Below are 16,059 nucleotides of genomic sequence, written 5' to 3' on the forward strand. Positions count from 1 at the left end.
GATCGCTTCAACTGCACATCACTCGTTCAGAAGGTTTCAGAAGACGTCAAATATAGAATTTTCTGAAAGTTCAAAATAATATATCAATTTTCAAAAAATGTTCTATCTACCGGTATCAAAACCTTAAAAACTGGCTGAGTGGAAACTGAGATATGGGGCAAACCTTTTTGCAAGTGTGTATATGGCTTATTCAAAAGGGACCTGAAGACGTCAAAATTATAATCTTTCAATAAATCAAGATATTGTTACATTTGCCATAAAATTTCCAGACTAACAGTATAAAAACCAGGAAAATTGATTTAGTGGAAGCTGAGATACAAAGCAAAATCTATCATAAGCGCTTCAACTGTACCTGGCTTATTCAGAAGGCTCCAGAAGACGTAAAACAAGATTTTTTTTAAAAACATCAAAATATTAAAGTTGTTGTAAAATTCTCTATCTCACGGTGTATAAACCATTGGAAACGGCCCAGTGGGAGCTGAGATACGGGGCAAAACTTTTTGCGAGCGCCGAAAATGTATATGGCTCATTCAAAAGAGACCTGAAGGCGTCAAAATCAGAATTTTCTGAAACATCAAAATATTATAAAGATCAACATAAAATTTCCTATCTATCAGTACAAAAACCATAACAATTGATTAAGTGAGAGCTGAGATATGGGGGCTTTTTTCAACATGTTCATTTTTAGGCTACTTGGGCTAACTTTCATTGGTTTTTAAAACTTTTTTTCTACTTTCAATAAATTCAAATTTTCAAATTTTCCCGCCAAAAAAGACTCTTGTAGTTCTTTTTTTTTCCGTTTCTCACTAAATTATGTCCTTCGGGTGTGACCTGATTGTATTATGTAATGACTGTTATTCCCCACGTCTTCTTCTTCTTCTTCTTCTTCTTCTCTCCATCTTCTGACATCATTTAGAATTCGTTAAACTGACAGGAAAAGATTGGAAAACGGTGATTGTCGGTCGGAAGAAATAAGAGAAGACGTTATTGACAAAAAGTTCAAGGAAACAAAAACGGCAAAACGGAAAACAATGAAAAAATTCGGAGGGGGGGGGGGCAACAATTTTCAAAAATTCAGCAATTTTTTGGAACATCTTGAACCAGTCTGGACATCCGGACAAACAGATAGGGACATAAGGCAGGGACAATGCCACTTTTCAGAAGTTTCGAGTGTTTTTCAGCCCACTTTTTCAGAAATTTTATAGAATTTTAGTTCGAATTTGGAACTACTAAAAATGACCAAATTTCTGTACTTCCTATTTGTTTTCATACACATTTCTGAAGAGTTGAAAATCTGGCATAAATCGGATCTTCCACAATTTAGGTTGATTTAGGTTTACCTGAAATTGCGAATGTTCAAGATTTCCAGGTCTAAACAAGTAAATATCCCTGCTACTAAAGGCATAGTGAACTGGAAGAGGAGTTTGGCGTTCGAGAAAGTGACCAAGGATAGAAATGTGTTTTGTAGGGTAAGATAGAAAATTGTATGATCTTCTTTTTTTTAGTCCACCATTTTTTCATAGCTAGGTTGGTTTTCGAGTTATGCGCCTTTAAAGGTAGCGTACCTTTTTGCCCGACGACGAAGGAGAAGGAAACTTCAAAGGCGCATAACTCACATACAAGAATAAATATTTAACAATTTTAAAATGTATCATATGTGAAATTTTATGCTCTAAATTTTTGTAGCTGGCCACTTTTCGATGACTAGCTTAGTTTTCGAGATATACGCTTTTCAAGTTGGCGCGCTCCTCCTTCGCTGGTTAGAAAGCGCGCGCCAACTTTGAAGACGCATTGCTCAAAAACTGCAATAGTTATTGAAATTTCGCCAACAAATAAAGTATGTAAAATTTGAAAGGCTACATTTTAACAACTTATCATTTTTTTGATAGTCAACTTTCTTCTTGAGATATGCGCCTTTAAAATCAGATCGCGCATCTTACCAGCTAGAATGGGTAGCGCGCTAACTTTAAAGGCGCATAACTTTGTTTGAAAATGTGCTAGGGCTACAAAAACTACACCAAAGGTAGGACGTTTTTGCGGCTTCAAAATGATATCAATTTCTGAACAAAAACTAGAGTTGTAATTTTCTGAAAATCGCTATCAAAATCCATCCTCTCTTGACGGTGCGTCAGTCATTTTGAGTTCAATATTTAAAGGGGCATAACTTTTTTCAAATATGTGTGGAATTTAGAAAAAAAACAGACCGATTTGCAGGAAACTTTCCGAGCTTTAAAATAGTATAAAATACTAGACAAAAATTAGGACAGTGATTCTTTGAAAATCGCTATCAAAGTTTAACAAGACATCAAGACAAGCTGAGTCCATTATCTTCAAAAATGTGACAGGATTGCAAAAACTACACCAAACTTCAGTAAATTTTATAAGCTTCAAATTAATATCTAGATCTACGGTCTCTGTGCCCATTACTCATTTGGAATCACGCTTCTGAATGTTCTGGCAAAATGGAAGGACCGAGGAATGATCTACCCATACAAGAAGTTTGATGGAGCCCCAGATTCGAACTTGCCGAGAGAAAAGTTGGAGAGTTTTGTTCGTAAGTAGCTAGAATAGAATCGCCAAGGGATAGAGTACCGAATTTAAGGAACATTCCATAACAGCCGCGCCCAGAGGAATCACCAAATGTCTTGAAACCTTTTCGAATAAAAAACAATTTTTTTTTGTTGAAAAACTCTTCATAAATGTACAGATACACCAAAGAAGACAATGAAAAAAGACAGCACGGATTAACCCGAACTTTTTGGAAAAGGCAACTTTTAAGAGATAAGTTAATAAGAAGCATTGGGTGCTTAACGACGAGTTCCATCCTCAAAGAAGACACCTCCGTCCAAGGCGCAGTATTTCGGACAGATTCCACGCTCTCCTTGTGGTCCTGGCTGTCCTGGTGGTCCCGCTGGTCCACCTTGTCCTGGATGTCCTTGTTGACCTGGTGGACCTGGTGGTCCTTGTGGTCCTGGAGCTCCATCGGATCCCGGGCGACCTGGAAGAATTGATAATAAAACGCTTGATTTATTCCTGACTTCATTAATTTTATGCAACTGAATTTAGCTTAAAAAGAGCTTTAAAATGAGCCTAGACATAAACTGGATGCAATTTGAAGGTGGCAGAACTTCAGGATTTTATAACTTGCTTTGCCTTGGTATAAATTCAATGAAACATAAACAATCAGAATCGGCTTAAAACGCGCTTTAAAGTGAGTATAATCTTGGTTAGGTTCAATGCGCCTTCAAAACTCATTGCTTCCTTTTTAACACCTATTACTTGCTCAGTTTTAGTCTAAACTGAATGAGCTAGATTCTGCGTAAAAAGGGCTCTGAAATGAGTATAATCATGGCTAGGTAACTTCTTAAATTTAAGCATCTATAACTTGCTAAGTTTCGGTCTGAACTCAAGGAAACGTGTACATCTAGATTCAGCTTAAAAGGAGCCTCAAAATAAATATAATCATGCGCCTTTAAGAGCACCCACCGGCTTGTCCTTGATCTCCTGGCAGTCCAGATGGTCCTGGCTCTCCTGGTGCTCCTGGATCTCCTGGCAGAGCTGGCGTCGAGATAGCAGGTCTTCCTTGCTCTCCACGTGGTCCATCTCTTCCACCCTCTCCGTTGTTTCCTGGTGGTCCTGGTGGTCCTTGTGGTCCAACTCCTCCGTCATTTCCATTTCTTCCTGGATGCCCAGATTGTCCTGGATTTCCAGCATCTCCTGGTGGTCCTGGTGGTCCTGGCTCTCCTGGTGGGCATGGTGTGCATGGTGGCTCGGTGATCTCCTCACACACTGCTGGTGGGCGTCCTGGAAATCCAGGGGCTCCTGGAGCTCCTGGCCGTCCTGGTGCTCCGTTCTTTCCTGGTGGACCGTCTGGTCCCGGAAGTCCTGGAAGGCAGCAACCTTGGCAGGCGGCCGCCTCACGCTTCAGACGTGTCGTTTCGTTGGAAGAACGACGGAGGAAGAATGGGAGGTTCTTGTTTGGTGTCTGACGGAAATTGTGCATCTCTAGCATGACGTCGCGAGCGGAGAGCTGAAAATAGCTTTTTTTAGAGACTCCTATTTTAAAAACTAAGCTAGCTATTAATAAATTATTAACTATGAAAATATAGCCCTTTAAATTTCACATATTTTGGTAGTTTGCAAAATTTTGATAGCTATTGTAGTCTTCGAGTTATGCGCCTTTAAAGTTAGCGCTTTCTACCCGGAGGGGAGCGCGCTAATTTTAAAGGCGCACATCTCAAAAACTGAGCTAGCTATCAAAAACTTGCTAATTAAAAAAATGTACCACTTTACATTTTACACATTTTTTCAATTTTTAGATTTAGCTTTGCTCGCTTATTTTTTGAGTTATGCGCCTTTAAAGTTCGCACACCTTTTTGCACGGAGCCAAAGGGAGGGCGCCTATTTAAAGGCGCATAACTTCCTTCAAACTCAACATTTTAAGACAAATAAAAAACGAAAATGGCGGCTTTGACCAGTTCTACAAAAAATTTAGCATACCTTGCAGAACTGCATCTCATCGTGCACACGAAGATGCACCGAGTGGATGTAGTTGTTGACCAGTGGCAGTGTGACAAAAACGCTGACGAGCGCGATCAGCGAGAACGTGACAGCCGAGTAGGCGACGAAACGGAACGCCTTCTCACGTGAATCCTCCTCCATCATGTGCCTTTTTTTGAGAAGCGGGGAAACTTCTGGAAAATTACAAAATTCGAATCGAGGTTCAGGCTCGCATAGAAGAGAATAGAGTAGGTTAAAGGAGCTAAATTTTGAAGGCGCATAACATTTTCAAAAGCCAAGGTACAGTAATCTGATTTACACCAAAGCGTAGGATATCTTAAAAACTTCAAAATTATATACAGTCCTAAAATGATAATCTGATTGAAGTTCTAGAAAAAAGTTTTCAAACCTGACATGATGGGTCGAATTCAAGAAAAGAGGGTCAAAATTTAAAGGCGCATAACTTTTTTTCAAATTTGAGTTAAATTTACAAAAGTTATATCAAATTGTAGGAAATTTTATAAGCTTTCAAATACTATACAACACTTATTAGAAACTTGTACAGGAATTTTTGAAAATCGCAAGTTAAGCTAGCAACGGAAACAGTCGGAGATGAGTAGATTGTTTAAAGACGCATATCTATCTTCAAAATTTAGCTAGAATTTTAAAAACTATATCAATTTGTAGAACATATTATAAGCTTCAAATTGATATATAATACTTATTGAAAATAAAATCTTGGGATATTTGGAAAAGCGCTAGCAAAGTAGCAAGCATTCATAGAAGAGAAAGGTTGATAAAAGTTTAAAGGCGCATAACTTGTTTCAAAGTTAAGCTAGGTTTACAAAAGTCATACAAAATTGTAGGGAGCAAAGTAAAATGCAACACTTTAACAAATAACTTGAAAACTAGTAAGAAACCGTATATCAAAAAAGTTAGCAAGTGAAATTCCTTCTCCTCGAAGTTTAAGCTAGGTAACTCAAAGATAAGTTGGGAGAAGGGTATGAGTTTAGAACTGAAACTTTTGCAAAAAAGTGAATAAGTAAAATTACAAGTTCGTATAGGTATAGAAATATAAAAATAGCAAAAAACTTATCTTTAAAATTGATTTGAAAAAAGTCAAAAAGTCAAATCTCATCCGAGTATTTGAAACCTAAGAAAACCACATAAAAGGGAAAGCAGTGTGTGACGGTTATATCAGAAAATGGCAATGCCAGTGGAGTTTATATATGCGCCCCGTGTCTCTCTACACCGTATTGTACACGGGGCACGACGCCAGCGTCGCCGCGGCAGAAGGAGTAAAAAAAGGGGGCGGGGCTTGTAGGAGGGATGACGCGCAGTGATGAAGAAGACGTGGCAAGTAGAAGCTTCCTTGTGGTTTTTAATAGAATGTCTGGGTTAAAAAAACGGTTGACTAAGAAAAGAGGAAGGGGGGCGGAGTCTTAAGAGGGGTCGAGAGTTTTTCGGAAGACATTTGGAGAAAGTTCTAGAAAAGGGAAAAAGGTAGGGGAAACGGTACTTGATGGTAGTATGCATAAGGGTATGTATAACAGAAACCAATGATCAGAAGAGAAAAATCTGTAATACAAAGGGGGTTATTTTTGGTTGCTGGCAAAAATACTAAAGAGTCATGGACCAGATATTTCCCATTAGATAAATTTCGCCCATGTTGATAGAACGTATTAGGTTTTACGGCAGGTTCATTAAACGATTAGCAATGGGTTGTTTTATATGATTTAAAAGTCCAGAAAATTTCCTATAGTTTAGTTTTAATTTTGGAAATTTAACTCAATTTTGAAGGAATTTATGCGATTTTAAACGTTAATGAATCGACTAATCTTCCAATTTTTCCGTTGCGTTTCTTTGCTAGCGAATTAAAAAACTCCTTTTGTAATTTCTAGCTAGTGCTTCACACCATTTTTAAGCCCATAAAATTTCCTATGGTTTAATATGAAGGTTGTAAATCTAGCTCAATTTTTTAATAAGGTTATGCGTCTTTCAACTTTCAGAAGCCAGAATTTTGATGGTTCATTGTCTTTGGCCTGAGTTATCCAGGTATGTTTGAAGCTGAGAGTGTGAGTATTGCATATAATTCGAAAGGCCATAAAATATCCTATTGTTTCGTATTAACTTTGTATACCAAGCTCAATTTTGAAGGGAGTTATGCGCCTTTAAATATCAAACTGCGTTCAACGCACCGAACACACCTGCTTAAAGCAATTTCCGAGAACTTTGATTTGATGATGGCTACTGTATTTTACATTATTTTAAGGCCCATAAAATTTCCTACATTTTGGTATACTTTTCAATGAATTTAGCTCATTTTGAATCAAGTTATGCGCCTTTGAAAATTGTGCAATATCTCAATGCCCTATTAAAGCTTAGCATATCCAAGATAAGCCTAATTACCCATAATTACCTCATTGGTTTATCATCACCTATTCCAGTTCAGCTAAACGACACGCTTCTTTTTTCTCACAGGTAACAACCATCAATCATCTCTCTCTGTTCTTCTTCCTCTACTCCTTTAACGTCTTATTCTTCTTCTTCTTCTTATTCTTCAACGTCTTCTGTTCATCCGCGCGCGCGGTGCGCAGCGGATCGTCTCGGTCGCCCGACCGCGACCGGTGTATGTTCTAAGATGACACTCAGCTTCTTCTACTTTTTTTGTCTTATTTTGCTACATACAGAGAAGAAAAAGAAGAAGAATTCCTTTATTATTCGGGGGCACTTTGAGGGAGATCGCTAGAAAAAAGTGGGTGGAGGAACAGTTCTCAAGAAGGGGAAATGAGAAAACACAACAGTAATATGTACAGAAAAAAAGAATAGAATGAAAAGGGAAACTCATTTGATGGCAACTGAAAACGGAAAGGGCAACTTTGCCCCGACGAATTTGCCCCTAAGAATAGGGGGAAATTGTTTGGCAGGGTTTGGTGATCCTTTAAAAGAGGTATAGCTTTAAATGTAAACTAGATATCTTTAAAATGTCAACAGATAAAATGTAGATCATGAAATTTCACACATTTTTGTAGTTGACAAAATTTAGATAGCTATCTTGGTTCTTGAGATATGCGCCTTTAAAGATAGCACGCCCCCTTGGCGCAAGGCAAGAAGACCTACCAAATTTAAAGGTGCATAGCTCAAAGCTCAGGGTCGATATCTAAAAAATTTAAAATACAAAAATGTAGATCATAAAATTTCACATATTTTGAAATTTTTAAAATTTTCATAGCATTACTGGTTTTTGAGATATGCGCTTTTAAAGTTGGCGCATCTCTTGTGCCTAGGGGGGAGCGTCAACCCCGGCGCATAGAGGGAAAAACCAACTTCAAAGCCGCATAATACAAAAACGACGGTAGCTATCACAAATGTCTAAACAGGAAACATGTAGATCATAAAAAGTTAAATATTTCGGTAGTTTCAAAATTTTAGTAGCATTTTTAGTTCTTGAGATATGCGCCTTTAAAGTTGGCATACCCGCTTGGCACAAGAGGAAGAGGCGCGCCAACTTTAAAGGCGCATAACTCGAAAACTACGGTAGCTATCAAAAAAGTTCAAACTGCAAAAATAAAGATCAGACATCTTCAAACCCTTTCAATTTATTTTTATTCAACTCCATCTCCAATTTCTCGCGTTCATCCTGCATTCGTCGCCGCATTTCCATTGGCATATTTGGCAGATCTTCGGGCCAGTGTTGGTAGTAGAGCTTCTTGATTCTCTCCGCCTGCGTCTCTTTCTTCTCGCGCAAATTGTCATTCAACGTCTTGTACTTCCATGGGAAGCCGATTTGGTCTGGTTCGGGTGCGTAGAAGTCGAGTCTGTAAATATTGTGATGAAAAACAGCAACTTGGAAAAGCTAAAGCGTCCTCACAACTTTAAAAGCGCATATCTCAAAAACTAGCACAGCTATCAAAATGATGAAATTACAAAAATACAGGAAATTTTATGAAGTTAATTTTGTTAATTTGCACTGTCTGTCTAGCTGTTATGGTTCATAAGATATGCGCCTTTAAAACTAGCGCCTTTCCTCAGCGCGGCGACCACCGTCATCCTCGTGGGGGCCAGTGGGTGCCAACTTTAAAGGCGCATATCTCAAGAACCACTAACGCTACTGGAAATTTGAAACATTTAAAATATAGAAAATTTTATGATCTGTAACTCACTTAGTACTTGGTCCTCCTCCTCCTGGTCCCGGTGGCACATTATACCCCATGCGCTTCATATCCTCCTTCCTCTTCTGATTCAAATGTCTCTGCAATTGAACATCAGGCACTGATGGCCATTCTCGTCTCCAATCTGGAATTCCTTCTGGAATCAAGTCTCCTTTTGGTTTTGGTGTGAACAGGGCCGTATTATCCAGAGCCAAGTATGGAGCAGCATGAGTAACAATTGGCTCAGGTGGCTCTAATTGGAGTTGTGGAGGGTTGGAAGGTCGGGTGTAGGAATGGGATCTATGGTGATGGTGGTGATGTGATCTGGAGTGTCTTTTAGCGTCCCATGGATCTAGGTACACTTTTGTCACGTGTTTCCGACGTCTTCTTTTTGAATGTTTGGGACGTGTGGAGAGGAGAGAGCCGGAGAGACGAGAGAAGAAGACAATAACTACGATGATGGTGATGACCTGGAATTTTAAAGATGTTTGGAAATTTTTGAGAACTTTGGGAACCTAGAAATCTTAGAAAACCAAAAGATCTTGAAATGTGAACCATTTTTATAGTTAGTAATTTTATTTGGTTAGCTATATTGATTCTTAAGATATGCGCCTTTAAACTTGGCATACCCCTTTGGGGCCGGGGGGAAAAAGTGCACCAACTTTAAAGGCGCATAACTCAAAGACTAGCAGAGCTATCAAAAATATTTTAACTAAAACAATGTTGAAAATAAAAAATTAAACATTTTAGTAGTTTGTAGGTTTTTGTAGCTATCTTGGTTCCTGAGATATGCGCCTTTAAAGTTGGCGTTTCCCCAGGGCGCCGGGGAAAAGGCGCCGCCAAATTTGAAGGCGCATAACTCAAAAACTAACATAGCTATCAAAAATACTTAAATTACAAAAATGTAGATTATAAAGTTTTAAACATGTTTGTAGTTAGCAAAATTTAGGTAGCTTTTTCGATTCTTGAGATATGCTCCTTTAAAGTTTGCGCCCAAAATAGGTGCCCAAAATTTAAAGGCGCTTTGTTAAGAACCTTTTTTCCAAAAAAAAAAAAACTTACATTGACAGCCACTGACATGACAAATTCAAAAATCGACATTGTCAATTGCTCATTGAAGACGTCCTGAAACAAGAAAATTATTTTGAAATCTCCAAAATTCAAATTCCCGCCAACCCTTTCCACTCACCCCACTCCACCATAGCACCGCATAGGCCGTAGTCATAATACACAACGGGACCGACGTTCCAAACCATGGCCAAATGAGCACTTTTAGGTACTGTAAATTTTTTTTTTTTAACTTTTGTTTGGCGCCAAATTCAAATTTTTTCATTTTTTTTAAATTGAGGTACCTTATATGCTGCATAGAGCAGTAACGCAGAGGTAAGGAGGTTGAGGATGGAAAAGATAACGCAGACAATTATGATGACATACATGGCTGGAATTTCAGACTTTTGGGAATTTTTAAATTTTTAAAAATTCCAAAAATTACCATTAGCTCTCCGCCGCTCCGGGGTTTCTGTATAGATCTGATACAAACCTGGAAATCTCGCCTGGAAGCCATCGATTCTGAAATTTTCAGAATTTTAAGAAAAACATTTTTTGTCTGAAATTAAAGACTTACGCCCCAGTGGCCGGCAATTGTCGATTCTCATATTCAGCCAGAATATTCTTCACCACCTGAAATTGCCATCCCAATATTCCAAATTGGATGAAGCAGTAAATCTGAAATTGTATTTTTGAAAATTTTTGTTTGGCGCCAAAATTTAAAGCTTACTATATTCCAAACAGCGATTGCTATAGTGGCACCCCGTAGGCAGTATAACGGGTCCGCCATTCAAAGGAGGCGGGAACTTGAATTTTGAATTCGTACCTGTAATATTAAAATTTAAGAATAAATTCTAAAAAAATTTGCATGAGTCACAAGATGTATATACAATTGGAGGAGAAATGTATGAAATAAGAGAGAGAGAGAGAGAGAGAGAGAGACGCACAGAGGAAGAGAAAAGCAAACAAACAGTGCGGGTAGGCAGGTGAGCCGGAGAGTAGAGACGCGGACAAATTTTATAAGTCAGCGAGGAGCGGAATATTTTTGTTTGTTTATGGACGACCCGGCATGTAACCGCATCTCTCTTCCATGTTTCTAATTTATTGATCAGGTAAACAGGCAGACAGCGGGGCAGCAGACAACGAGGCACTCTAGTTGTGTGCGCCTCTTCAGAGACGCCTCTTTAAAAAAAAAAAAATATCTCAAAAACTAGGGTAGCAATCAAAAGATGTAAATTGCAAAATGTAGAAAATTGAATTTTGTATATTTTTGTAGTTGACAGCTTTTTGATAGGTATCTTGGTTTTTTAGATATGCGCCTTTAAAGGTGCCTTGCTCCCCCTCCCCTTGGCGTGCTCCCTTGCTGGGCAGAAAGCGCGCGCCATCTTTAAAGGCACATATCTCAAAAACCAGGTTTGATACCAAAACACTGTAAATTACAAAAATGTTTAACGTTTTATGGTCTACGTTTTATAGTTAACAACTTTTCAATAGCTATTTTGATTTTCAAGATATACGTCTTTAAAGTTAACGCGTCTTTCCGCACTGTGTCTTGAGGAGGGATACGGCGCGCAAACTTTAAAGGCACATATCTCAAAGACCAAGTTAGTTATCGTACAATTTTAAAAAACAAAATTGCTCAACATAAATTTTTACACATTTTTTTAGTTAACAATTTTAATCTAGCTATCTTTGTTTTTGAGTTATACGATTTTGAAGTTGACTTGTTTTTTTGTTGATTTTCTGAATTTTAATCAATCAATTTGGCCAGATTCTGACATTTTAATCAATTCCAAAAACTTGAGAGCGTCATATTCTTTTTTTTTCATTCTATCCGTTAAGTTTCCTTTCTTGGTTTGTTGAAATCCCAATTTTTTAGGCATCGTGACTCTCTTGTGTAAGGACCAGCTTCTAAATCTTGTGAACCTTGTGATGAAGGAACTAGAAAAATGATAGATCCACATTTGGCTCCATTTTGAAAGGATCTTTCTTCTTCCAGGCTGAATATCTAGCCTTCTAGACAATATACAAAAAATTGTCAACTATGAAAATGTAGATCTCAAAATTTAGTACATATCACTACTTGACTACTATTTGTTACCTAAATTGGTTCAAGAGATAATTAGCGTTACTCGGCTGTCGGCTTGCAACTTCTGGACGGAAGTTGAGAAGGGTTCGGCTTTTGGACGGATCTTGGTCAGATTTTGGTCAGAAGTCCCACTGGCAGTAGTGGGACGGACATTGGTCGGATTATGGCCGGAATTTGAAGGCGCTGCGTGTTAAGAGGTCGGAAGCTGGCCGGCAGTTTGTCGGATCTTGGTCGGCTTCCCACAATGTCTTTGCCGGAACCTGACCAAGCTCCGGTCAGAAGTAACCGACGACGCCTGAGTAGTTTCTGTTACCCCATCCTCCCCCCTCTAGCTTGCAACTTTGAGCTCTTTTATCTCGATTACTGTAGTAGATATCAAAAAGCAGTCAATTAGCGAAATGTTTATCATAATATTACCTATATTTTATCAATTAACAAGGTTCAGATATTTTTTACAGGAACCGAGATATATGGGCTCAAAAATTGAGCCTCAAAGTTAACTGGTTTTTTTCAAATCTGGAGTCTCGAAGTATATTCTGATCCAAATGTTAAGCATGATATCTACATTTCGTTTAGTAGCATTGTATATTGTTGGAAAGCTTATAAAATATCCTACAAACTAATACAACTGTTGTTCATTTAGCTGGAATCTCAAGAGCTTATAGAGTGGGATCTTTGGTATAACTGGGATTCTAAGTCTTAGCTTGTAACCTTCGCCTAACTTTCTCTTTTCAAAAAAAAAAAATAATTTCTCTCCTCAAGGTCTTTTTGACACTTTCCTCTTCTTCATGTATTGTCTGTGCCCTCTTACTATCTATCAACATGTGTTCTTCTCTCCTTCTTCTTCATTTTTCTACCGCCACCACCGCCGTTGCGTTCTTCCTCTTCTTCTTGCTAACCAAACCCCTACATAACACAACCTTTCCTCCTCGACTCACCCCTCCATTTCTCTAAATCTCTCCTTATTACACACTATTTCTAGCGAGGCGCAAGCGCCTCGCTTACCACGTCTGTGCTTGCAGACCGTCTGATGGGCGAGAGAGCGTTGGAGATGAAGAGACACAGAGATTGTGAGGACACGATGCTGTTGGGGAAGAAGAAGAGAATGCCATTGAACCACCACCAACCACGTATTGCTTTGCATTATTCCTCTCCTTTTCTCTCGTCTTTCTTTTTTTTTTCCTCCTTCCTTGATTTTTCTTTTACGGACACCACTTTTTTTTAAGGAGTACTAGCACTACTTATTTAGTAGGCTTAAAGAAAATCTAGGTACAGTAAGAGAAAGCTTAGATTAGTCCATTCAGGCTTAGTCAAGTTAGGCCAGCTAAATTTAGAGACAACTTAGGGCTTCAAACTAGCGTGCGATCTGTTAGCTCTGAATCTTCAATGAGGTATAACTTGCTCAATTCGGCATTGAAATTATTTGGTATTTATATTTTTGAAATTCCCTTGTTTAGACCTTTAAAACAAGTATAAAAACAACCAAATTCTCTGGGTCCGGATTATGATATCTGCCTTTAAATTCAGATATCCTATTCTTGGATCTAGCTCAAGGCATCCTTGTTCCTTAATGCTTATTGTTTGAAATTGATGTTTGAAAATGCCGTTTTTTTTTCTTTTTTAGCCTTTCCGTACTCAAAATTCTTACCTTAACATTTTCCAGAACTTGAACAATGCTGCCAGATAGCCCGAGCAGCAATGGATACGATCCGGAAGAAATGGAAGATGAGGAATGGGACGAAGAAGACTGGGCAATGATAAACGAAACAGAAGAGGACGAGGTGACAACGACTTCAGACGACGCAGATGACTATGACGATGGTCTGAGATCCCAATGGGAGAGATTGATTGGAAGAGGTCGTGTGGATGCGACGGAGAACTTCTTCATGCACGCCGCTGATTGTTACCTACCAGCTGGAGTTTGCTATGATTGGTGTGAGGAGACCCGACGATTCATGATACATATGGGTAAATGTACGAAGCGAAGAACTGAAGGGTGCCCGAGATGTCAGAAGCAAGTGGCAATGCTGGTGTTCCATTCAAAGTTTTGTGAGAGGGATTGCTGTCAGATTCCGTTCTGTAGGATGATCAAGGAAGCTATCAAGGTGGGTATTTTAAAGGCGCACGATAAAAAAAATGCTGAAAATCTAGCTGTTATATTTAAAGGAGGGTAGACATCAAAAATTTCAAAATTTTCATTTTTACTCAAAAGATATAACTCTGAAGTATAAATATGTACTTAGCTTAAAGCTATGTACTTAAAAACCTGAAAAAAACACTTCAAGGACGAAAAAATGCTCTTTTTTGTCATCCTAATTTCTTCACTAGCTTGCTGCTGCGACGTCGCTTCATAATGTGAAAAACGCGATGGTCGCCTCTTACACGCGTAGTATAGTGGGTACGCTCTAGGCTAGTATTCAGGAGGTCAGAGGTTCAATCCCTGCTGGTGTTTTTACTTTTTTCTTCCCTTGTTTCCTTCGGATTGAACTTTTTGAACTCGGAATTTCTGAAGGGCTACCAGCGTGCCGCCGAGGCCTCCGAGGTACCAAAATCAGTTGAAAATGAAGAAACGTGTTTTATTATGTTAACAAATAAATTATGAAAAAACTACAATTAATTTTTAGAAAGAGACATAACAATTGAAAGAAAAACCACATAATTAAAACAATCCTCGTGCAGGGCTGGTCGTCGGAAGGTGAAGGAAGCAGTAAAAATGGAGACGTCTCTGAAAACCCCAGTCATAAAACAGTTTTTTATTCCTAGAGTAATAACGAGAAGTAATGAGATAAATAGGAACAGTGAAGAAACGGTTATCGAAGAGAAAATAGTTTTTTTCGCATGCCTATAAAAAACACCGGCGACTGGAAAAATAATCGGTCGATAGAACTTTAAATTTACATAAAAAAATTCACTTTTATATGGGTTTTATAATAAATAAGAAAAAAGAGCTTTTTTAATGTTTGAAGTCGTTAAAAATTGAAAAAAATAAAGTCGGCAAATAAAAAAATAAAAATGTTTGCGCGTGGGATTGCGCGCTTTAGGTGCAAACACCGCGACGGCAAAATACACATTCCCTGAAATTTTCCCCGAAATTTTTGCTGTCTGCCCTCCTTTAAAGGTGGGGGGACATGAAAAAAATAATGTTCTCGAAATTCCGTTCAAAGATGCCCCTCGAGGAGTTGAACTTGTGAGGGCGATGATTGAGGGTGCGGCGCCGCTACCGACTGAGCCACGCGGGCAAAGAGAAAGCGCACGCCCGATTGCATACATGAAGGCGAGGACGAAAGCTGTACGCAGAGTGACATTTAGCGTTGTACACCGTGACGGTAGAATGCATACAGCTACAAAAAAACTACGAAAAATTTCCTGTTCCCCCACCTTTAAAGCGTCAAAAATACCATTTAGAACATGCTTGCTTGAAATCTCCATCTTTAAAGGCACGAAGCAAAAAATGAAGCGGTCATACCCTATTATAGATCTCCCATGTATATCGTTAAAGGCGCATAACTTTTTTTCATGTTTTAGCTAATTGAACTAAGTTTATACCATTTTGTAGGAAATTTTATAGGCTTTCAAGCAATAAACAATGTCTTTTAAATGAAAACTTGAGAAACTGACAGTTGTGACTTATTGAAGCTGTATACCACCGAAAACTCGCTCGTTCGAAACCGCAACATTTAAAGCAGCATGTCACAATCCAGACCCAGAGAAATAGGCTTTGCTTATAGTTATTTTTTTTAGCTCTAAACAAGAAAACTATAAAAATGTTGAGCTCAACAATTTCGGAGCTGAATCAAGCAAGTTGTACTTCATTGAAGATGTAGCCCGCGCGTTTGAAGTATAAAACTTTAAAGGAGGCGAGACAGCAAAAATTACAGCAAAAAAAGGACGAAATCGCGCAGGCGCCTTCGCGCCCCCGTAGCTCAGCCGGTAGCAGCGCTGTACCCCTGAGCTGTCTGTCATGAGTTCAACCCCTCATGCGGGTTCTCTATGCAAAATATCAGGAAAACTTTTTTTTTTGGTCTCTGCCCTCCTTTAAAGGTGGTGTACGGTGAAATTTTTTATTGCATCAAAATGTGCAGAAATGCATGTAGATTGACTTAAAAATGAAGAAAAAATTCGAAAAAAAATTCCTTCATCGAGAAAAACGCATCGAAAAATACGCTGAAAGCCCTTAGGGACGAGGTTTTTTCTAGGCCGCCCGGTGAGTAAAAGCGCGCGAATTCAAACTTTTAAAATTTTTTGCGCTCGTTTTCACTGTTTTTTTTCGAA

At 38.6% G+C, this 16,059-nt stretch overlaps 4 protein-coding genes across 4 annotated transcripts in view; 2 read left to right on the plus strand and 2 right to left on the minus strand.

Annotated features, from left to right (window-relative positions):
- The window catches only part of CBG15776, a gene marked incomplete at both ends in the record, with an annotated part of 29,297 nt that extends 26,735 nt beyond the window's left edge, over positions 1 to 2,562 (plus strand). The window contains 3 exon segments of the mRNA XM_002640839.1: positions 1,214 to 1,324; positions 1,370 to 1,469; positions 2,404 to 2,562. Of these exon segments, the coding sequence (XP_002640885.1) occupies positions 1,214 to 1,324; positions 1,370 to 1,469; positions 2,404 to 2,562 (370 nt within the window).
- A 245-nt stretch (positions 2,563 to 2,807) lies between these two features.
- Positions 2,808 to 4,662, minus strand: Cbr-col-97 (the record flags this gene model as incomplete). Its single annotated transcript, XM_002640846.1, has 3 exons — positions 2,808 to 2,998; positions 3,487 to 4,030; positions 4,501 to 4,662. 3 exons carry the CDS (start codon positions 4,660 to 4,662, stop codon positions 2,808 to 2,810), a joined length of 897 nt encoding a protein of 298 aa, XP_002640892.1.
- Positions 4,663 to 7,344: 2,682 nt separating this feature from the next.
- On the minus strand, positions 7,345 to 10,488 carry CBG15784 (the record flags this gene model as incomplete). Its single annotated transcript, XM_002640847.2, has 9 exons — positions 7,345 to 7,399; positions 8,115 to 8,318; positions 8,664 to 9,121; positions 9,714 to 9,776; positions 9,841 to 9,930; positions 10,004 to 10,089; positions 10,144 to 10,220; positions 10,276 to 10,376; positions 10,429 to 10,488. 9 exons carry the CDS (start codon positions 10,486 to 10,488, stop codon positions 7,345 to 7,347), a joined length of 1,194 nt encoding a protein of 397 aa, XP_002640893.2.
- Positions 10,489 to 13,460: 2,972 nt separating this feature from the next.
- The window catches only part of CBG15785, a gene marked incomplete at both ends in the record, with an annotated part of 3,472 nt that continues 873 nt past the window's right edge, over positions 13,461 to 16,059 (plus strand). Inside the window, one exon of the mRNA XM_002640848.1 lies at positions 13,461 to 13,892. Coding sequence (XP_002640894.1) covers positions 13,461 to 13,892 — 432 coding nt within the window. The remainder of the gene's footprint in view (positions 13,893 to 16,059) is intronic.

Source organism: Caenorhabditis briggsae, assembly GCF_000004555.2.
Source record: "Caenorhabditis briggsae complete genome, chrIII, whole genome shotgun sequence".
NCBI classification, from domain to species: Eukaryota; Metazoa; Nematoda; class Chromadorea; order Rhabditida; family Rhabditidae; genus Caenorhabditis; species Caenorhabditis briggsae.